Source organism: Miniopterus natalensis, chromosome 2 (assembly GCF_054644295.1).
Source record: "Miniopterus natalensis isolate mMinNat1 chromosome 2, mMinNat1.hap1, whole genome shotgun sequence".
Lineage (NCBI taxonomy): Eukaryota > Metazoa > Chordata > Mammalia > Chiroptera > Miniopteridae > Miniopterus > Miniopterus natalensis.
The window spans coordinates 116018839-116041756 of record NC_142082.1 but is presented as its reverse complement, the minus strand read 5'-3'; the positions used below and the strand labels follow the sequence as shown (position 1 = coordinate 116041756).

The 22918-nt window shown below is 35.3% G+C and overlaps 1 protein-coding gene across 1 annotated transcript; it reads left to right on the top strand.

The window, feature by feature from the left end:
* The first annotated feature begins 900 nt into the window (after positions 1-900).
* On the top strand, positions 901-22310 carry ALX1 (ALX homeobox 1). The gene is made up of 4 exons (XM_087813868.1): positions 901-1163; positions 3900-4204; positions 7171-7299; positions 21691-22310. Exons 1-4 carry the CDS (start codon positions 938-940, stop codon positions 22009-22011), a joined length of 981 nt encoding a protein of 326 aa, XP_087669994.1. The 5' UTR covers positions 901-937; the 3' UTR covers positions 22012-22310.
* The last annotated feature ends 608 nt before the right edge of the window (positions 22311-22918 follow it).

Genomic DNA, 22918 nt, shown 5'->3' with positions numbered 1-22918 from the left:
AATAGTCTGGATCTAATGATATAATCGTGGACCAAGTGGAGGGCTGGGGAGGAAGGTGGAGAAATGGGACGGGGTTGGTATAACGGTTTCCATGCCTCTGGCTGGGCTTCCCTCGCCCACCCAACGCCGCCAAGTCCACAGGCCACCGCGCTCCAGCCAGAAAGGAAGGGCCTCGGGCTCGGGAGCGCCCGGGGCGCCGGGGCGCGCGGCTCCTCGGGGTTGGAAGCAGAAGCGGCCCCGCCAACCCCGCCATCCCAGTTCATAGCTGCCAACCTATCTGGCTTTTCGGGCTTCGGATTAATGTGGATCTTCCACATAAACGATTCACGGATGAAATAAAAGCCCCGTAGAGCAATACTTCCTTTCAACTTCTTAAGACGCCCCTAAATCTTTCTGGTAGTGAGTGGCCGGCGTGGGGGCGGGGTAGGGGCCGGGGGCGGGCGGCCGGGAGGGCGCCGCGAGCGGGGAGTGGGGGTGCGGTGCTTCGCGATCTCACCAAGCTCTTCCGAAATGCCAGTCCACTGTCGCTGCGACAATGTTTCTGGGTGTCGGGGCCTCGTCCCTCCCGGCATGTGTCTGAAATGGAGCTGTCTGTCTAACCGAGGCCTGGACGCGCCCTGCCGGGGGAAGTGGGGGAAGTGGGGGTGGGGTGGGGGCGGAGGGGAACCCGGGGTGGAGTTAGTCGCCTGCCTATTTTCATATTCATTAGAACTGGGAGGTTGCCCGAGGAGCCCAGCTGAGTTTCAAGATATAAAAGCAACTTCGGGTGCCCCCTTTCCAGCCGGGACGTATTAAAGGGCTGGGCGCGGGCCGCTCCGGCGCGCGGCGCTCGCTCCCCGCTCCCTCCTCTCGCCCTCCCTCCGCGCGCCCGCCCGCTCCCGCCCCCAGCGCGCTCCAGCCTCCGCGCCCCCGGAGCTCCGCCGCGGCCACCGGGATTATGGAGTTTCTGAGCGAGAAGTTTGCCCTCAAGAGCCCGCCGAGTAAAAACAGTGACTTTTACATGGGCGCGGGAGGCGCGTTGGAGCACGTTATGGAGACGCTGGACAATGAGTCCTTTTACAGCAAAGCCTCGGCGGGCAAATGCGTGCAGGCCTTCGGGCCCCTGCCCCGCGCGGAGCATCACGTGCGCCTGGAGAGGACCTCGCCCTGTCAGGACGGCGGCGGTGAGTGGGCGCCCGGCCCGGGCCGCGGAGCCGGGGTGCGGAGCGGGCGCGCGGGGACCCGTCGGGGCCGGCGGGCGGGCGGCGCGGGGCGAGCGGGCGGCGGGAGGCCGGCGGAGAAGGTGCGGGCGACGCGCGGCTGCGGAGGGCCGGGGCGGACTGGGCACCGCGCGCCTCCGCTCGGCTGTCCGGTGTCGTCCCCCTGCCGGTCGCGGCTCCCCTCCGCCGGCCCCGGCGTAGACCGAGAGGGCGGTAAATAACGCGTAATTGCGCCCGGACAGCGCGCTTCCTCCGCGAGCCCGCCGCGCCGCCCGGCCGCCGGAGCCCGAATCCATCACCGCTCGTTAGAGGATGTCACTGTCGTCACGAGCGAAAAAGCTCTGAACTCCCGTAGATGAAAAACCTTTCTTTTATTTTGCAAGACGTCGAGCCCGTCTCTTTCCCGGTGAAGTCGGAGAGCTGCTAGATGAGCTCGCGCGGATCTGTGATTTCTGCCGCTTGGGGTTTGCGACGCAGCACGAATTTTAAACCCCAGTCATTTGAAATAGCTTCGGGCAAAGGATCCCCGCTGTAATCACTCACCCTGCGGAATTCTGCATTGTCTAGTTTTCTGACTCGGCAGGAAAAGTCACCTCGGAAGCTTTCGGAATGCTTCTGGGGGAACTCTTCCACTTTGAATGACCAAGTATCTCAAAGTCAAAATGTTATCAAAACAAACCATCTTTTCTATCTTGTAACCCAATACAAACCTTTTTTTTTTTCCTCCTCTCGGATCGCGACAGCTCAAGCAAGTTTACAATTCCAAGAGGACTTTTCCTTATCATTGTATATATTCCACAGTTAAGCTGTAAGGAGCGGGTTGCTTTAAAATAACAAACGAATTAAGTGTGAAATATTTACAACAAGCCTCCTGCCCCTATTTTAATGGAGGTTGAAAATCTGGCAAGGCACTGGCTCTTAGTAGCTCATTTTCTAAATACTTTGTACACAGTACATATTTTATTCAATGTTGCAAGCTACTTTTGACTTACTTGCAGTGTTAAACCAAAAATAAAGGCTAAGGCGATAGAGACAATCAGTTAAATCGTTTCAGTCATTTAGAAAGACACAATCAATTAATTTTTATTTTTAATACAATAAATGTTTGGCTTTCTGGATGCATTTTCAGACTGCTGCATCTTTAGATTTGGGGAATTCTTATATGCATACATAAAGTTATTTGAATGGACAGGATTTTTAAATTTTTTTTTTAAATGATCCTGTAATGTGCTGACTGCTGGATAGAATTCAATCATAATATTTTAAATTGTCGGGAATCTAAAGTAAGAAGAAAAATAGGTGATTTTTTTATACTTTATCAGCTTTTAAATGAACACCACACCACTAGGACTAAATTTAATGTGAAAGAAGTAAGATGCACACAGGCAGCGGTCCGCTAAATTTTGGAAAGTTTCTTTCTCCTGAGATGTCCTTAGTTTCAGAGCTGCTTCCCCTCCCCCATCCCTAATTACCGCAGTTCCCCGTTTAACTCTGCCCACGGAGACAGAACCGTATTGTTAATCAGTCATGGCTCGTCTTTATATTTAGTTTTACCTCACATCTCCTTTTGCGCAAAAGTTATTCGGCATGGCATTTCAGTTATGTAGGTATTAAAGTTCAATATATTGGTGCAATGATTAGAGCAGTTGTAAAAATGTGTTATGAGTGATCATTTAAATACAGACAAAAGCAAAAAAAATGACAGTTCATTGGAAATTATTGTTCTGGCTGGGTTGACTTTACTATTTTTTTTTAATGTCTCCCATTTTATTATGTGCATTCATTGCATTTGTGTGTTTGCATGTGTGTGTGTGTGTGTGTGTGTGGCACCACATGATACATTTTTGTTTTATATCATACCCCAAGCATGCAGTCAAATCTGGAGGAAATCACTGAAATGAAAACATCCCTAAACAGAATGCCAGATGATATTCTTTGTAATCTTTTAATAGGTGTTTTAATTATGTGCTTTACTAGAGGCAAAAATAAAACTTTCTGTCTTAAAACATATTCCATTAGTTAAGAATAATTATGACACATTGAAAAAGAACTGCAAATGAGTTTTTAAGCTGAAGAAGTCTACTTAAGTTTTCTATAAGAAACACTTTCAGAAACTAATATAAATATCATTTAAAAATTTTAGATCACTTTTTGAAAAAAATTTAAAATGCAGACATGAATATACAGTTGAAATATTCAAAATATAGTAGAAACAATACCATATCAGAAATCTGTAGCTTTTGTGTGGAGGAGAAAGATAACTTTTGGAAAGAGTTTGGATTTTGGTTTATAGATATTTAAAACTGAAATATCTTTCTTAGGTCATGTAAGTAGCTTAATTTTTTGCTGTGAATAAATATATGACTTACATTAAATTTGGTTCAGTTTTCAAAAATTATGCTTACGTAAGTTTTTTAGATCTTTTAATTTGGCTACCTTAATTTGATTATAAAATTATGCACACAAACATTGCATTAGCCCTGTAGAACTGTGAATTTTGGCAAAATTATATTAGTTCCATGCACACATTTTTAAATGGCTTTAGACCTGCCCAGAGTACATAATGTGATGATTGAATTAATGCTGGCACAATAAATCATTAGCAGACCGCTTTCCTCATGCCCTACATTAATTCAGCTTAATTCTTTCATTGAAATGCTTCACAATGCTGAGAACTGTTGTTTTCCCCCTTGGTTACAGTGAACTATGGGATCACTAAAGTAGAAGGACAGCCACTTCACACCGAACTAAACAGAGCTATGGACAACTGTAACAGTCTCCGGATGTCTCCCGTGAAGGGGATGCCAGAGAAAGGAGAACTGGATGAACTTGGGGATAAATGTGACAGCAATGTATCCAGCAGTAAGAAGCGGAGACACCGAACCACCTTCACCAGCTTGCAGCTGGAGGAGCTGGAGAAGGTCTTTCAGAAAACTCATTACCCAGATGTATACGTCAGAGAACAGCTTGCTCTGAGGACAGAGCTCACTGAGGCCAGGGTCCAGGTAGGAGCCATAGGAAGGCCTTGGGTGGGTGAGGGTGGGAGTGGGAGAATAGTGTCAGAATAACTCAGTAGTTGCATTTTGCCACAAAGGGACTATTTGAAGACATCGAACAATGTCACGTATGCATGTAGGTCTACTAAAATTCCTTTTTACTTGAAAAGAATTTAACAACTCACATGAAAACATAAAACAAAAAAAGAATACTTGAGTTATTGTATAGGCATAAACCCATTGGTTATTTAAAAAGAACAGAATGTCTTAACATATCTCTGATTTCAAAAAATAATTTTAAAGGGGAAAAAAACAATCATAGTTATTCATTTAGTAATTCATATATTTTATTTTTCTATCTTATCAGCTATTGAGGTGTGGGTTTTTTTGAGGTTGTATCTAGGTATTAATAAGTTATTTGTCTAATGGCCTGTAAATCTATAATTTTATTGAAGTTGAGATAATAATAAAACAAAGAAAAAAGAAACAATCTCACAAATTCCCAACTGTTATGTATACCAAATCTATTTTTACTATACATAATTGAAGAAAGATCATATAACTCATTTACAATTTCTAACCTTAGTAGTTGCCAGTGGTGTCATTTCATTTTAATATTTCAAACCTAGATAACTTAAATGGATTTTGCAGAGGTGATAAGAATAATGATCCTAAAGTAATTAAAAATATGTACTCAATTATAAGTTGTATTCAAATTATCAAGTTGGATGATTTAATATACTAAATATTTAATCATTTGGAAAGGAAAAATTATGCTGGATAAAATTCTGCCTCTTAGGCATATTTAATTTTTATTAGAGTTGATATTCTTACATTACATTTTATTAGGTTCCAAATAACAGTAATTCAGGAGAATGACCTTTTTCTTTGGCATGTTTTTATTACTCTAAATAGGAAACTATTGAATTTTGCAGTTCCCATAAACTACTAATATAGAGAAATGAATGAAAGTGAAAATTTTTGTTCTTAGCGGAATAATAGTATTTCTTCTGAAGATTAAGCCATCAGAAGGCCTTTACATCATTAAACACAACATCTGGTAGTGCAGAAATAATAAGCAGCAGGTTTTTTTCTTTAGTTGTCGAGGCAAATGGTTACTTTATCTTGGTTCAGGAAGTAACTATATAGAAAGTTGATGCTAATGAAAAATTTTAGAATTGTCAAGTGTTAACACGCCCCCCGAAAGTGTTCTTTTTTGTCTTGTGTTCATATGTTTAAATTAGTTATACTTGTAGGCATAGAAAAAATGTGTTTGCATACAGAGTTATCAGCTGTGCACAATGCATGCTTTCCCCTTAGCATTTCATCAAGTCCTGACTGATTTTTGTCTAAAAACGCGCACAGAGAGCCAACCTGAACCTAATTTACTCAGGTTGTTTTCGTTCCTGCTTTTCGCATCAGAGTGGTAATTGGCATCCATTTTAAAGAGAGTGTCAAGGTCTTTTTCTTAGTGAAAAAAAACACCTTACTGCTAAATTCCCTTAGTGTGCTCTTGGTGCCTGTCTGTGGAGACAGCAAGGAATTATGTTTGGTTTGGTTTGGTTGTTTTTGTTGTCTTGAGCCTGGGCATAATGGGCAATACACATTTGCCAGCAGTGTTCTAAGAAACCACACCAGACAGGTAGCTCTCTTTGCCCTTGCTCTAATTGCTGAAAACTCTTCGAAGTCCCTTCTTAAATTTGCAATATATGCTTACATATTAAACTGAGAATGCATATGTTTCCATGTGATTATAATTGAATTTGAAAAAGAGTAAACACTTTGAGTAATTTTTAATAAAAGGCTTTTTACAATTCCTACTTTTATATTTGATTCCCAGGTTCTTTCCTAAATATTTTACATTCTGAACATAGTTCTGTAAAGACTAAAGAGCTTCCTGGAAGCTGCTTGTGTAATGTCTACTTAACAATATCAATTTATACATATTGAAGATAACTTTCTCTATCTCCCTTTAATACATGAAAATATGAAAATGAAAATTCTAGAGAGCTATAAGTATGAATTAGTGAATATTTAACCCTGTGTGGAAGATGGTTGCTGTGATAAGTATTATTATGATGTAAGTAGAGAAATTAGAATGAGAGCTTAGTGACCCTGTAGATGCCCCACTAACTCACAGGTTTTCTTCACAGTTATGTCTGCTCCATTCCTTTTATTATTTATATTACCTGTAAGTCTTTATATTGGAGAAATGATTTTGGTGATTGCTGAGCATTTTCTATAAGGGAAGATAAATATTATCAGTGGCATAATTTATGTAATAAGCACATTCGTATATTTTAAAATCATAATTGAACTTCAGGTGATTCCATTTTACCTTTTGTCTTTATTGTACTCAGTATTATACGTAATCTTAATATTTTGTTTCTAAATAATCATGATATTTCTTCTGATGCCATATGTTTTTAGATGTAGTCTTTATGCTTAAAATTTTCTAAAAGTAAGTATGGGTACAACCAAGAAAAGTCTTCACATTGTGAAATGCTTTAAAGATCGTTGATTTGACAGACCCAGATATATTCGTTTGGTTATAAGGTGGCTGGGTTAATGTTATGTGCATAACCCCAAATTAAAAACTCATGAATATCTTTCAGACTTGCAGCATCCTCTGAGAGGAGGATTATCTCTGATAATTTGGAGATATACAAAGTCTTCAAGATCATATAATCTGATTCCTTTCTATTTTCCATAAATGAAAAAACAGAGGCTCAGACATATTAAATAAATGTTTTGAAAGTAACTTGTCTCTATTTTAATTTATACTGCCTCCTGGGCATACCATTTATATCAAGGCAAAATAGAAAGTAAAATTTATGGCTCTTTTTCGGATAAAGGAATTTCTTTTATTAGTAATTTTATTGACCTGATTTACCTTTCTGATTTGAAGTCTCTTAACATCACATTTGTATTATCGAGTATTCTTTAGCTAAAATTCTACTTCTTTAAAAAATTAGGTTTGGTTTCAAAATCGAAGGGCCAAGTGGAGGAAAAGAGAACGTTATGGCCAAATACAACAAGCTAAAAGCCACTTTGCTGCCACCTATGATATATCAGTTCTGCCAAGAACTGACAGCTACCCTCAGGTATGGTAAACTGTGTGAAATACTGACCAAGAAAAATAGATGTGGTATGCATATTCTTAAAAGGGCTAGAATAGGCTTTATTATATCTAATATAAATGTTAGGAATGCATTTTTTTATTATTTTACTAAAATATTTATTTCATTATTATTTTTCCCCCAGAACCATTCATTTAAACATATTTCAGGGCTTCTTCCTTGTTATACGTTGCAACAACTGCCGTAGCATCACTCGTGGTATATGTCTGTTAATTACTCTACATTTTAATTATTCAGAATTACTTTCCTTGTTAACTTTTAAAAATATATTAAATATTACTTGGCATGCTATCTCTGTGGCTAATGTTTTATGAATCAACCATACATAACCTACTGTCAAATGTGGTATAGGAAACCTTCATTCCACTTAAAAATAATGTATTTTCCTATATTGTCTTTTCAGCTTTGAAGTTGCTCATTCTTTGAAGGAAACATTTAGCCCTTTGTTTTTAAAAATGTATTCTAACCAGAATTAGTACTGAATATAATTTTAAAAATATATCACGTTAAAAAACACTTCCCTTAATAATGAGAGCTCTGATTTTAAAGACTAGAAATTATTTTTCTTCTAATTTTTTCTTTTAATTTAGAGAGGTTTTTTTCATACTTTGCAATATATGTAAATAAAATTTTTTTGTCTTTCTAAATGAGTATTACTTTCTCCTAATACTGAATTATTCAGAGCTGTATTTGGTATATGATTAGGGACAAGCCATCTGTTATTTAATTCCTTTTCGTTTAATGATATGCATTGTAAGAGACCACTTTGATAACAAATACGTGGCATATATGTTGGTGAAATACCTTGACAGTCCAGTAACAAAATTGTCATAGCCCCAAACTTAAGGAATTTGTTTTCTTCAGCTCCAAATTCATACTGTTAGTGTGGATTCAGTCCTTTATTTTTCTACTATCCTTGTGTTCTGATACCTTTTTTGACTCTTAAAAACCTATCTTGAGACCTTCGCTTCTCTAGTTAAATTCACCAGCTTTATTGATGTAATATTATTATATGTGAACAAGAGCCTTAGAGATCCCTTTGTTCTACTTTATTTTACAAGTCAGGAAACCAGACCCAGGTAAGTTGAGGAATTGGTCTGTGATCACACAGGTGGTTCCTTACAGGACAGTCTGCAAGGGGAGGCTACGGCTCAGCCATGCCACTGCAGTTGGCTAGGGCAACCTCTGAATAAATGCCACACCTGCCATAAGAATTTTGTTTCTCTTTTAAAAATGTATCTTGAAGTAGTTCCCTTGTTTTTTTTCCCCCTCCTGTGTAAAAACATGTATACACTCCTGGCTACTTATTATCAGAGGGCTAATGGAATTTTAAACACCCAATATTTTGGGGTGTCCTCGTTGAGTTCCAAGCAGAGTGCTGTGAGGCTGTTCCCCTCGAGGTATCAGCTCCATGAGCACAGGCACTGCAGTGCTTTCCCAGTTGGTAACACAACTGTGGCCCAGACTGTCGCAGGCACTGTTGTTAGCAGGTTGTATATATTAACTCATTTAATCCTCACAGCAACCTTATGCGATACTTGTCAGTAATTATCCCCGTGTTTCATATGAGGAAACTGAGGCACGGGGGGGGGGTATCTACTCACTTTCACTAGTGGTGAAGCCCAGAGTTGACCAGAGGGTTCTAGCTCCCAAGTGCAAGATCTTAAGCCTCAATATAGACTGTCTCGGCAAAAATGTTTAAATGATTGAATGATTAACAAATTAATACCGAAGCAACATATGGCTTAAGTTGCATTATTCGAGTCTGCACTTTAGTTCGGGGAGCAGAAAATGTACTCACAACCACTAAAATAACAATAAAAAATAACAGACATAGCATATACTTTATATAATTTTGAATGAGTGATATGATGACTTTAGAAATATTGTCACATATTATGAACTCTTTCCAAATGGACTTTAAACATTCTGATAAGTTTATGCCACAACAGTTGACTATATATTTTTTGCACCTTATTATTTCAATCATTCCTTTTCTTGTAAACCCCATTTCTGCCTAATTTTTACTTTGTTCCTTGCTGTTGGTTGCATTCTCTCTAACTCCCCTTTCTTCTTCAGTGTAGCATAAAGTATTAATAATAGTGTCTGGCACCAATTAACTTCTTTATAATGGCTTAATATAACTTAATATACTCTTGACTAGTTGCCCTTTTTCCTAGGATTATCTTGTCACTATGTTATTGTGCTGCTTAGCATTAGATATTATCAGTTAGCAGAATGAGGTGACCTAGCAGCTCAAGCAGGAAAGAAAATGGTACAAATGAAACATTTGACAGTTTTTTTCACTCTAGCAAAAGACTAATTTAAAATTTTCCCTCACAAACCATGGGAATTTCGCACTAATTCTGCCTGTGGCTTCTCTGTAATGTATGTACATTGGTTATACATTATAATTTAAGTATGGAAGCATGGAGATCATATGTTGAAGTTATTTTGACAGTGCAATTTGTCAACAATAACAAAAATCAATACTGTAACATCCATGGTGTTTTCTACACTGGTAAGTCATGTAATGATTGGTTGCCAGAAATTCTGCAATCAAATGTCTTCCACTCCCCACTGTAGGTATTGGAGAAAGCCAGGGGGAAATTTTGTTTTAACTTAAAAATATGTGGTTTACTTTTTTAGTTTGTTTGAAAAAAGAATTATGACAGTATCATGTCTCCAAGCTCCAGCCTAAAGGAAACTTTCTTTTTTTTTTTTTATCATGTGGCTTGAAAACAGAAATGTAAATGGGGAAAATAGAAACCAAAATAGAATCCAACAGCTTAGTCTAATAAAACTTTGAATTTGGTTACTGTTACTAATTATAGAAAAAGTTATTAATTACAAAAACAGTTGGGAACTAGAAAATGTTGGAGGCAGGACAGAAACAAAGAATTAGCAATTTGGCAGGAAAGCAAGCGTACACAGAGATACACGAAAAACAGAGATGGTTCAGAAAATGATCTCCTCAAGCTTGCTCAGGATGGATAACAATCTTACTCAGCATAAAGGTACCTATATATAACATATAATATGATTACTTATGAATAATAATTAATATTTTCTAAAATGTTCTAAATGCTTTGTTTCCACTGGCCTTCATTGCACTATAGTAACAACAGCCATAACAATAAAAATTATAACGACCAGTTGAGGGCTTATTTGAAGCCAGACTTTCTTCTTATAGCCATTAACTCATTGAATTTGAGCCCAGGATTTGAGTTCAGGAGTCCAGGGTACTTTATGTACGATTATCTCCATGATGTATCATTGAGCAATGAAATTGTTAAATTTTGACCCTAAAACATTGAATTACTTTGGAAAGCAAAAACGCTTCTATTTCTAAATTTATAAAATAATGACATAAAGCATTTAAAAATGTGGACACTTTTAGACTGTTTTCATACATTATTTTCCTTTGGCTCACTCAAAGTTGAGAGCAAATAATAAGAAAGCGAGTGGTGTGATGGCAGTAAACAATTCTTTAAGGTAGTACTGAAAAATAGTATTTTTTAAAAAGCACTTTATTTTACCTCACAATATCAGTAGCCATTGAACAACACTGTGATTTAGGTAAATTAAACTACTTGATGTTCTCCAACACATGACATTTAAAAAAACTGTCCCCTCTCCGTGAATTCCCTTCCCCTCACCGGACTCTTTCCTCCGGGAAGCCTCTGCCCGATCCTTTAACTGACACTGTGACGGACTGTACACAGTGCCTGCCACCCAGTTTACTACATGAAGTATTTAAAAAGATGACTCACTTCTTACCTTTGTATTAAGCAAATTACACAGTGGTGGACAAAAGTAGGTTTACAGTTATAATACAAATAAATAATACAAAAATTAATAAATAATACAGTACAAGAATAAACTCACCTACTCACAGCTGTAAACCTGCATTTGCCAACCCCTGTATATACACTGAATAGACGTGAAAAAAGTACTGGTTCACTTCAATATTTATTCAGGAGTCCATTATAAACCTAAATTAATCAATTTTCAATAAAACAGTTGATTTCTGAGTCTCTGCTATTAACCAGATCTGTGATCTTAAGCAATTAGCTTTTCCTTTTTCATCTCACTTTTCTCCTCTGCTGAGAGGAATAGACAAGAAAAACTGAAGTTCAATTATTTTTTCTTCCAAAGTAATTTGTATTTTATCCAACAAATATAGTACCTGCGGTACTGTTTTATGCATGGAGGTTGCACAAATGATCCAGACAGAAATTTCAAGCTTTGTGCACAGTTTAAGGACTAGGTGATCTCACTTATATGTGGAATCTAATGAACAAAATAAAGTGATGAACAAACTAGAAACAGGGGCGTGGATACGTGGAACGGACCCACAGCTGTCAGAGGGGAGGGGCACTGGATGAAAGAAGGTGAAGGGATTAGCCAAAGAGCTTATATGCACAACCCACAGACAGACCACAGTGTGGAGATGGCCAGAGGGAAGGGGGCCGGGGGCTGTGTGGAGGTGGGCGGAGCGGGGAGGGGACATCTGTGATAGTGTCAACAATTTAAAAAAGGTAACTCCCCTCCAAAAAAAGAACTAGGTGATATTTGTACCAAATTCTGCAAACACTTCCTGATGAAAATTAAACCCAGCAAACCAAAAAAAACTTTTGCCCTTGAGCTGAAAAAGCAAGAAAGCATCTATAAACATTTAATTCTAATTTGTTCATTATCAGAACCAAAGCATTTTAAAAATGATTATTTGGTAAATAAAATATTTTGTTAAGGTATAAAATTTTCTAGAAGATTATAACTCACCTTCATTCTTACAAGGAACCCTAATTTATGCCCTTAGATTTGCTTTGGATTGCATAAACTAGATCAATTACTAGTTGGGTAACTTTTGATAAATCTGTTTACTTATTTAATCTTCAGATTCTTTATTTGTAAAATGGAGGTATTGTTAGTGCTAGAGTTGGTCACGGCGCTGGTGAAGATGGTGATGATGATGACCATCATTATCATGAAGTTTTTCATTTTCTTGAGAGGATTAAGTTGATTTCTAAAAAGCTGGCTGAGCTAAACCCTGAGACTTGTGGAGGGTCAGGTGATCATGTATGACTATGGGCCTCGCAGTCAGGGACCCACGGGTTCCAATCCTAGCTGTGCCAGGAAGGCCTGAGCCCTTCCCCAAATGAATTAACTTATAGGAATGTTTCTCCTCATTCATAAAATGGGGATAAAAATTCATATGATGCTTATGAGGATTACACAAAATGCATGGAAATTACTTAGGACATCATCTAGTACATAATGAGTGCTCAATAAATAGTAACCATTCTATAATAGCCATTAGTGATTATTTTTTTTCTACAACGGAGAGGTATCTAAGCGGTTTGAATGTTCTCTTGTAGCATTTACACTAATTCAATCTATGAGTAAGTTTACTGTTTGGGTATCTAGGGAAGGACCAAATTCAGTTTAATATGCTTTCTTCTTTAAAATGATAACTAAGTATGATAACTTTAGGAAGGTTTGAGCATACTCTTCACCCACCAAAATTATTTTCCCATGAAAAAAAATATTTTCATCAAACATTTCAAAAAAGGGGTTGAAGTTTTTCCCACCAAAACTTTTAATGAGGTTTTACTTAGTACATAATGAAAATCATAACTAAATAGATGTTTACCAAATTACAAATGCTCCTGCACAGTATCTTTTCTGTTGTTTAATTGATGACTTTATAAATATATGCCACTTAGAGCTGGAACATACCAAGAGTTGGCGTCAAGTTATAGACAACTTGTAATCATTGTGGCAAATTAAACACAAATTAAGGTTGCATAACATTTATAGTTTCATAGCTTCTAATTAAAACATTGTAAATTTTGCAATTTTAAAAGGAAATAATAAAGCAACAAAATAGCAGTTGTGAGGATATTGTTCACCCTACTCCTTCTATCACCACTTCCTGTACTAATCTTAAAGCTTACATTTAATTAAACTACATAAGGATTAAGGAACTTGTCTCCTTGAACAACTGCTGTGTAGCAATTCGGCATCTGGAGCAGCTTTTACCTTTGGAGAAAGTCTAATAATTTTATCACTGTTTTTTCTATATTCCCCAAATATTTAAACAAATACCCCCCAAAACTTTGAAAAATGTTAGTAATATAGTTATATTGACGAATGATGTCATGAATATTCTCATATTCATGAAACAACCAATGAGAAGGTCATGTAATTGTAGTCAAACTGCCCTTATGATGAATGGAGGACAAGCACGTTAACACTATTAGGTCCAAATGTTATATTGATATTGTACAATCGCTCACTGATAGGAAGCACAAATATTTAGAATCATACAAGGACTATTATGTGATTATTATTACTCAAGTAAATATGATTTTTATAATTGATAAAATTTTGATTTAATGAAATGTATATTTTCAAGTTTTATATAAATATGTATAAGTAATATATCACATATATGTGTATATATTAAAAGTAAACTATGTGTAGCATGAGGCAGATATCAATATCAGTTAAGTGAAGGTGCAACTAGACACATAGGGTGAATAATTTTTATTTTGTTGAAAATATATACACTTTAAAGAGATAAAGAAAATATATACACTTTAAAGAGATACACTAAAAGAAGTAAAGTGTATTCATGTTTTAGAATGTGAAAATAGACTTATTTTTGAAAAAAAATATAATATTCAAACTTACTGTGATTTAATGATTTTACACAGAAATTATAACTTAGCTAATTTTTAAAATTTTTTAAATTTTTATTTTTTTGCTTTTAATAGGTGACCACTGTTAAAGCATTTACTTTAACTGAATTAATCATAAGTATTTTATATATGTATTTCTGCTTTTTAATTTTTTTAAATTATAGTTTACATTCAATATTATTTTGTATTAGTTTTAGGTGTACAGTATTTTATATTTTAAGAGGAAAGGGTAAATAAAAAATGAGTAGATTACCAATATGTAAAAATAAATTATTGAAGAGTGCCAATGTTTCTTGTACATATGAAAGCTACCTTAAAGGAGAATAGAGAAGAATCTGGGGAAAATTAAGCCATTGAAGCCTGGGAAGTCTTTGAGAACAGACCTGTGGGTTAAAACTTGCAGTTCACACTATTATCGTTAGTGAATAACAATACGGTTAGTGAACCTTATGAAAAACTTGAATCCAGAATCTTCTCTGTGCAATATTTATTAAGCCTCATGTTTCTGTGGGTTTTCTTTATTATAAATCATGAAGCATTAATGTAGAAAAGAAAATTTTCACAAACTCACACTTGATTTAAAAATCACAAAAATAAAATTCTAACTTTGTAGCTAACACAAACACAAGATGACTATAATTTATATTCTTACTTGGGATTTTAAGAATAAATTCAAAGCTCATGTTTGACACCAAATAGGCATTTCTAAGATTAAAAATATTCTGTGCTAATGAAAGTATTTGCATATTTGATTTATATTTTATTAATTCACAAGTAAAACATTTTATATTTTAATCTTTGTTTCTTATTATTGTGAACTTAGTTTTAATAGTGGAATTGTGCCATTAAATTGAACCTGGCACTAATAAATCAGCAATAGCTATTATGCATGTATTAAAATACATGAAAATAAATTGAAAAATAATATGAAAATACTTTATATGATAATTTTTGCTGGATAATAATAAATAAAATAGCAATGCTAAGTGCTATGATTTTATGCCCTCTTTAAGTTAGTTGATCTGAAAAGTTTCATTTTAAGGAGTATAAGGTATGATTCCTTATACATTTTTAAAATGATAAATACTATAAAATTTACAAACACATCCAACATTAAAGGAAAAGAAAAAAATGTCCTTAATGTTTCTTATATTTTTGACTTGTTATTTCAAATATTATTTTAATAATACAAAATTTAAACACATTTATATGATGTCTTTCTGAAAATTTCCAGACACTAACATTTCTTATAAAACAGTGCCTTTATTTTTGCACTAAGAGATACATGCTTTGATTTTTCTGTAAAACAGTTTTCTACTCAAAAGATTGGTCTCATATAACTGTTACATCTAACAGTGATTTTTTAAATGGAAAAATGCATTCTTTCTTGTTCCAAACCTCTGTACATATTTGTAAGATGTAATTTTATTTTAAAAATCAAAATAGCAATCTATATTTAATATGTGATCCTTTTCTGATGAATTAATTTCTAATCACTGCAGCTTAATAATACTCTATGTTGAAAAGATATACTTTTGGAATTTTTGACATATATATGACTTAAATTTTTTTTTTATATATTAACTTTTCTTTGTTCAAATGACACCTAATAGGCACTAATGAAAACAAACCCTCCTTTTTATCTGAAGTAGTACCTAAATATGATCGATCTTTTTTTACTGTGAATTGCTCTACTTGGGACTTTTCCCCAGATGGACAAAGCCTCAGTGTGTGTTGTTCACTGGTAGCAAACTTCCTATTTAGAAAAACACTAATTCTTTCTCCCTGTCAGCAACCTACTGATGTAGTTACCTGAAATTTAATAGGACCCTAAAGTTAGTCAACAGCTAAAAATATCTGAAAGTCACTAAGCGTATGATCCTTATTAATATTTTACCACCCTACATTTTAAAGGAAGGAATAGGCTAATAAAGAATGTAACGGTCTCTTTAAAAATATAACTTTTTGTAAAAAGTGATGTTTATATATTTTAAAGAGACCATATAAAAATCTGGTAAATTATATAGTGATAATGTGGTAATAAATCTATATAGTACATATTGAATAATATGCACAGTAGTCAATAAATGTGAACATTTTGTCAAAGACGAAAAACCAGAATCAACTTTTGGGTTTTAATGCAAATTATATAATCACAAATACTTCTTTGTGAATCCCTCATTTTTGTATTTTTAAATCAACCTTTAACAGGGAAGCCTGTGGCCATGTGATGTGAAGGTAGTATGTGTGTAGTAGCATGATGTGTGTATGTGATGTGTGTGTATGTATGTGTGTGTACATACGATATTGGTGGCAGGTAGGAACAGTCTCTATATAGACAAGTGTGGTTAAATAAAATTATTTTAGTAGATAAATATTTAGTTGGTTTTAGAGATGCTTTAAAATTAAGGAGTGATTGTTACTCATATATTTTCATGTTTATAAATATCTCTATTAAATCCAGATTAAATTCCTAGGCTGGTGTCTTCCATACAACTAACGTGAGTGTATAAAATATATAATGCTGTCGTTAAACTATTCGATGTTTTTACACATCATGCTACTTTAAAACTAAGGCAAAGACTAACAAACTTACATTTCTTTTAAACGGTTTTTAAGAAGCATGAAAAACTACTCATTTCAATAAAATCAGCAAATATATTTGAAATATACACCATGTTTAGCATACTAAAATTTTCTTTGTAATTTTTGGTTATACGAAGACTATATCTCTATCAAGTTTCTAGGTGAGGGTAATTTCCATATCTATGATTTACCATATTATTTCAATTCATGAAAAATACAAGGTGTCCCAAAAAATGTATACACACTTTAACAGCTGATAGCTCAGTTTTCAAAATGAAATGTATTTTAATAAACACTGCCTTTATTCTAAGTGTGTGTATACATTTTTGGGACACACCACAGTGAAGAACTGTTCATGTGTGTGTATTTTATATATGTAATATATATATATATATATATATATATATATATATGAACCCTCTTCTTCCTACCTATAGCATTTAATTTCTTAGAATAAAAATGAATGTTAAATACATTTAATTTCAGTTTGGAAAGAATCAGGCAAAAAATAGCTTTCCTCCAAAATTCAAAGTCACGGAATAATTGTTGACTTTTTATTTGATTAGGAAAACATTAAGGGGCAAATAAATGTTCAAAGTGGAGTGTAGAAGTCAGCGGAACTTCCGTCCATGCTAATGGGAGGCAGTTGGCTAAGTTCCCTGGACAGTGCTTTGAACATACCCCTAGAACTTTTAAAAACGTTGTGAAGCACATTAAAACATGGACTGTTTTAAGATTCTTCACTCCTTTTAAACACAAAGAAGAAAAAGTGTTAAGGCAGGCAGTCTTTTTTTGTTCAGTACACATGAAAGAAGGATATTTAATAACGTTGTTCCTGGTTGTAAAGCCCTTGACTATTATACAGTTAGAGGCCAACAGAAACACCCCAAAATTTATTTGGTGCTGGGCACTGCCATTGTAGGTGTTTGTGAAATAGTCCAAAATAGTAGCAATTCTATGTAGAAAAAATATGCATTCCTTTATTCCAAAATTTAACAGGAAACAGTATTTATGAGTTAGTGAGTGAGGTTTTTGTATGGCTTCCCTGTTGACAAATATATCTACAGAGTTTTAGGCAGCAGGACTAGGAGACCTAGCACATAGTTTTAGAAGGATCACGCACAGAAGAATACAATCGGTGAAGAGCGCAGGAGCCATGGAACGAGCCCACCTTCACAACAGATTTTGTAAATCATAAGATCAGACAACTTTGTTGTTAAATCAAACATTGGCTTTAAATATTAACAGAAGTAGATAATCTGAAACCATAATGATACCTGCCAGTTTCCCCCAACAGTAGTGTTCAGGTGACATCTAGAATATGGTGAAGGGTGTTGACAACCTCCAGCTTGTCTGGAGGATGTGACTGGAATGAGCTGTCTGGAAGCCATGTATATGAGGAATGCTTAAAGAAGAAAGACTTGCAATTGTATAATAATTTTCTTTGATATTTGAAGATTTTTCACATGTGAGAAAGACACTACTTATTCTGTATCAGTTTAAGGAACGGAAATAGAAGAGATAGATAGAGGAAGGTAGCAGCTTGATATTTTACACAGCTCTCCAAAAGAAAATAGAATGTTTTTTAAACAGGTGAGTTTTTTGTCAACGGAATTGAACATAATTGAAAGTGTAGGGGGTGTTTCTGCATGTGGAGGAAAGCTGGACTCTAACAGTGTTCCCCAATCTTTGGTGATTTTCAGAATTGCATGTGTGTATTATTGTCATGGTCATTATTTTAATATAGACACCCCCAAGCCATACTCTATGCCTAATGAACCAGAATCTCCAAGAAGATGCATCTATGATAGAGAATAACTGTTTAATGGAGAAAAAAAACTACCCAGAGAAATGTAGTTAGCATGGTCTAGGTATATAGTTTTCATGATTTTTGTTAAGGTAATAATTATGATTCTAGGGTTCAAATTATGAAACAAAATTTAGATGCATTAGCATACATTGTCCATAAAATTTTTATTGCATCTGTAAGATAGATCCGTCCAAATTTCATGTTCTTAGAGATTTTTCAGTCACTTAATAAATTTGTATGAAGGGCTTATTATGTGTTGCATTAGGCCTGAGGATGAAGAAACAGTTTGAGCAATCATTGGGGATTTTGCTTTCAGAGAGTCGAGCCTAAGAACTCCCACAAAGTTAAGATTATGAATAAGGAAATAAGCAATTTTAACTCATAAGAGTAATTTTTACATCACTGTAACATTTCTTAAGACTTCCTGGGTTCAGATTTGATCTCCGCTGTTGGAGTTATGCAATCTTGGGTGAGGTTCTTACTTTCTCTGTTCTATAGTTTTACCTTCTACAAATGGGGATAGTAAAAGCTCACATTTTTCAGTGTATCATAATGATTAGAAGTCTTCATAAAGCATTTAATATAATGCCTGACACATTGTAATTAATTGATAGTCATAAACTGTCCTGAGCCTCATCTTAATTGTCATCTAGATGTGTAAACATCCAGAAGAAATGAAGCTTTAGAGGAAGAAAAGCCTCAATTCACTGGGGATATTAATTTTGTGATTTACACATAACTTTTGATATAAGACCCAACTAGATCTCTAAAGTCAAATGAAGATATATCAGAAATTTAAAAATGAGAGCAACACATGGGGGATGTGAGGGGAGACTGAGATCATGGAAACAGAACATACCAGTAAAAATGTGTGACAATAGTGTTACCCCTGCGAATGTATCTTCCCAAGACTAACTAAAGTATTGCTGTAGTGACTTGCTTTACCAATCTCTCCTGTTCAGAAAACATTTCTGTATGTTAGAAGTTCTTTCACCAAAAGTAACATATTTAATTTGCCTAATCATGTCCAGATAAGAGTTTTGATCAAAATTAAAACATTTATTCCCATGTTTTGGAAACTGAAGAATTTCTTTTCAGCTTAAAAGTAGGTTAATGTAAAGTCTTTTAGGGAGAAAATACTTTCTTAATTTATATTCATAGATTACCTTTCTTGCCATTACCTTACTTATCCCCTCCCTTTTTTTACCTAGTTGGTAAATATATTTCCATGCATTTAGAATATGAGCAGATGATTTAAAAAATAAATTCTAAACACTATGTATACATTGAAAAATCGGTTAACAAAAGTAAAATGTAAATAATCTTTCTCTACCACTAGTTTGCCTTTCATTTATTTTTTTCAAAAATAAGCAAGCAAGTTCACTTTCATTTCCTGAAAGCCCTTTTGTCAGACATGTGACTGTGGTTATTTCAGTGTAGCACATTGTTTGATTGAATGTCAGAGGAAAATCACCCAAATCAAGTTAGAAGAACTAGTTTGACAGAGTAATGACATCAACAGCCTCTCCTGTTGGTTAGAGATACATAACTCAGCAATCACTGGCACCAGTCATTACACATTTTGGCTAAACTGGGATACATATAGTAGAATGAGCCAACGTCCAAACAACAGAGACCATAACCATTTAAGAATTAATAAAATATTCATATTATTATATATATTTATAGATATATCTCACAGACTTACCATATTTAAAGCAGCTTATAAAAATATTTGTATAAAGAACTATGAAATACTAAAATAAGCATCCTGCCAATCGTTGAAGCCCCACCTAAGAGATGAAATTAGGTGTTCAGATTTTCTCAAATGTTTTGAAACTGCTAGATCCTTCTACCAGTGGGATCTAGATACTTTCTACTTTTAATTCGAAATAAGTTGTTTTAAAAAGTACACTTTAAGCTTGGGTGTTTTAAGGCACAAGGAAGGCCATAAAGAGTAGACTGGAATCTTTGCATAAGAATAAATATAAGAAAACATTTGTGTAAGTGTTGAAATAATTGATAATTCTATTCCAATGATCATGACTTTAAAAAACAAAGCCAGGTGCGGTGAATATGTATATTGCTGCTGTGTTCTACTACACATCTATTGTAATAATATTGCAAAAGGCATACAATGTTTAAATCATCGTTTAAGGCTGTGTGTCTCTGCCATGCAATGTTTCCCTTTTCTTTTTCCTCAGCTCCTGCAGTTTGTCATCATTTTCTCTGTGCTTCTCAGTAATGCATGTAATTGTGTTTGTACCCTTGTTTAATTGTATGGTCTAAGATACTTTCTATTTAAAATTCGTATTATACAAATTCTCCTTCAGGTTTTCTTACATGCTGGTAACTTTAGAGGCATTTGTGTTTATTGGTAATAGTGCACTAAGTGTTTTCTGTAGAGATTTAATGATATGAAATGTGACTACCTTGGGCACAAGTGATAAAGCGGTTTTCAATCTTTTATATGATGTTTGCTATATAGTACTGACATTATACTCATATATGTTTGCTAATACTTGGCTATCTGTCCCAGCTGCTTTCATTAGTTGGTGATGGTCATGTTTTAGAATTCTAAATTTGTTTTACATGTCCTACGTCTGTTGTAGCCTCACCACATTACATATAAGTCAAAGAATAAATGTCTGAAATGTGTACACATTTCTCATATTCACAGAGCTATGTGTTCAAGACAATGGGAAAGAAAAAGCAATGAAAGGGTAAACATTTTCCAAAGTGAGTTTGGTCAAAAATATCTACAGAGCAAACAGCCTAATGTCAGCACTGGTTTCCAACAAAAACTGCCACACTAAGTCCAACTATAGAACTTAAAAAATGAAATTGTGTCATTTGTTTAGAAATATGAAAACTATATTTAAACATAAAACCATCTTTTAAACTGCTTTTCTAAGCACATGAATTGGTCATGAATCATGACTAAATCTTCCAGATTTCATTTTAAAAATTATGACTATAAAAAGAATACTCAAGAGATTGACATGTTGTGAGAGTATTTTATGTGGTTAAGTGTGTGGGTTTCGGTGATCTATTACAGTAAAACAAACTGGAAGAACCTTTCACATAATTATTTTTCAGTAATCGCTTTACGTACTCAGAATGTAATTACAGACCACCCAACAGGAGCAAACAATGCATAGTGAACAAAATTTAGTAAATTCACTGTAACAAAAGCAAGGGAACAAAAGTGAGAATGCGTAAATGTAATGTTTGTTGTTTTATATATTCCAGATTCAGAACAATTTGTGGGCAGGAAATGCGAGTGGTGGCTCTGTGGTCACGTCATGCATGGTGCCACGTGACACTTCCTCCTGTATGACACCTTACTCTCACTCGCCTCGGACAGATGCCAGTTACACGGGGTTTTCAAACCACCAGAACCAGTTCAGCCACGTGCCCCTCAACAATTTTTTCACTGACTCTCTTCTCACGGGGGCTACCAATGGACATGCATTTGAAACAAAGCCAGAGTTTGAAAGGAGGTCTTCCAGCATCGCAGTCCTTCGAATGAAGGCCAAGGAGCACACTGCCAATATTTCATGGGCCATGTAACATACAGTACTCTTATTTTTCTTTCAATGGAAAAGTAAAACATTCTTATTTCTCATATTTAAAGGATACCACAATAAGCTGCTGTGTGTGGAATTGCTAACGGTCAAGATATACAGCGAGACCAGCTTAAATGAATAGTTGTTATTATTTAACATTAAAATCTAAGAGTGAACGTCTGAAGACTAAATAGGTTTACCATGCACCAGTCTCCACAAACTCTGTTTTAGTAGTAATTTTTTTCTATTGTACGAATCGATGAAATATGATCATGAAACCTTCTTAAAAGAATAAATGTATTAAACAAATTCCTCTGTTATTGATTGATTTATGATAGTTCTGTACAACAAGAAATCCCTTGTAAAATAATACCAGATAAAGAAAGAAGTGCACTGGGGAAACTGTCAGGATACCGAAGCTGTCAGGTAAATATTGAAGCAGGGTGTTTTGGGGAGTTAAATGCCATCTCTCCCTCTCTGGCTGCAAAACACAATGGGCATATCCCCTGATGCTGAGAATTTATCTTCAGGTCTTAAAGATTCTTTTGCCCCTAGGTGTTTTAGTGAATTTTCATTCCATGCAAAAAGAACTCTTCTAAAATGACCTGCATTTGCATGAAATATTTGGGCATAGTTTCCTGAAACCATGTGGCCTAAGGTGATACCTGAAATATTCTGGTGTGATTTAAAAATATAGCCATGAGAACAGTTTTTATAAATGCCATCTTTTTGGTAAAAAAGCCAATGTGGACTCAGTGACTTAGTTATCACACAAGAAGAAAAGAAAGTTACAAAACCTGCTGTTGCTTTTAAATTAAAACGTTCAGTTAAACTGTGCACACAAACATCCATAAATGCACTAAAAGAAATGTATTCTGTTAAAAGAGCAGCGAATCGGAATTTATATTTAC

What these genes read in the sequence shown, in the direction of transcription:
- ALX1 (XM_087813868.1), top strand. Translation starts at nt 938, where the DNA reads ATGGAGTTTCTGAGCGAGAAGTTTGCCCTCAAGAGCCCGCCGAGTAAA. An exon ending in GCCCTGTCAGGACGGCGGCG is followed by an intron (nt 1,164 to 3,899) that starts GTGAGTGGGCGC and finishes CCTTGGTTACAG; the next exon opens with TGAACTATGGGATCACTAAA. An exon ending in GAACTGACAGCTACCCTCAG is followed by an intron (nt 7,300 to 21,690) that starts GTATGGTAAACT and finishes TATATATTCCAG; the next exon opens with ATTCAGAACAATTTGTGGGC.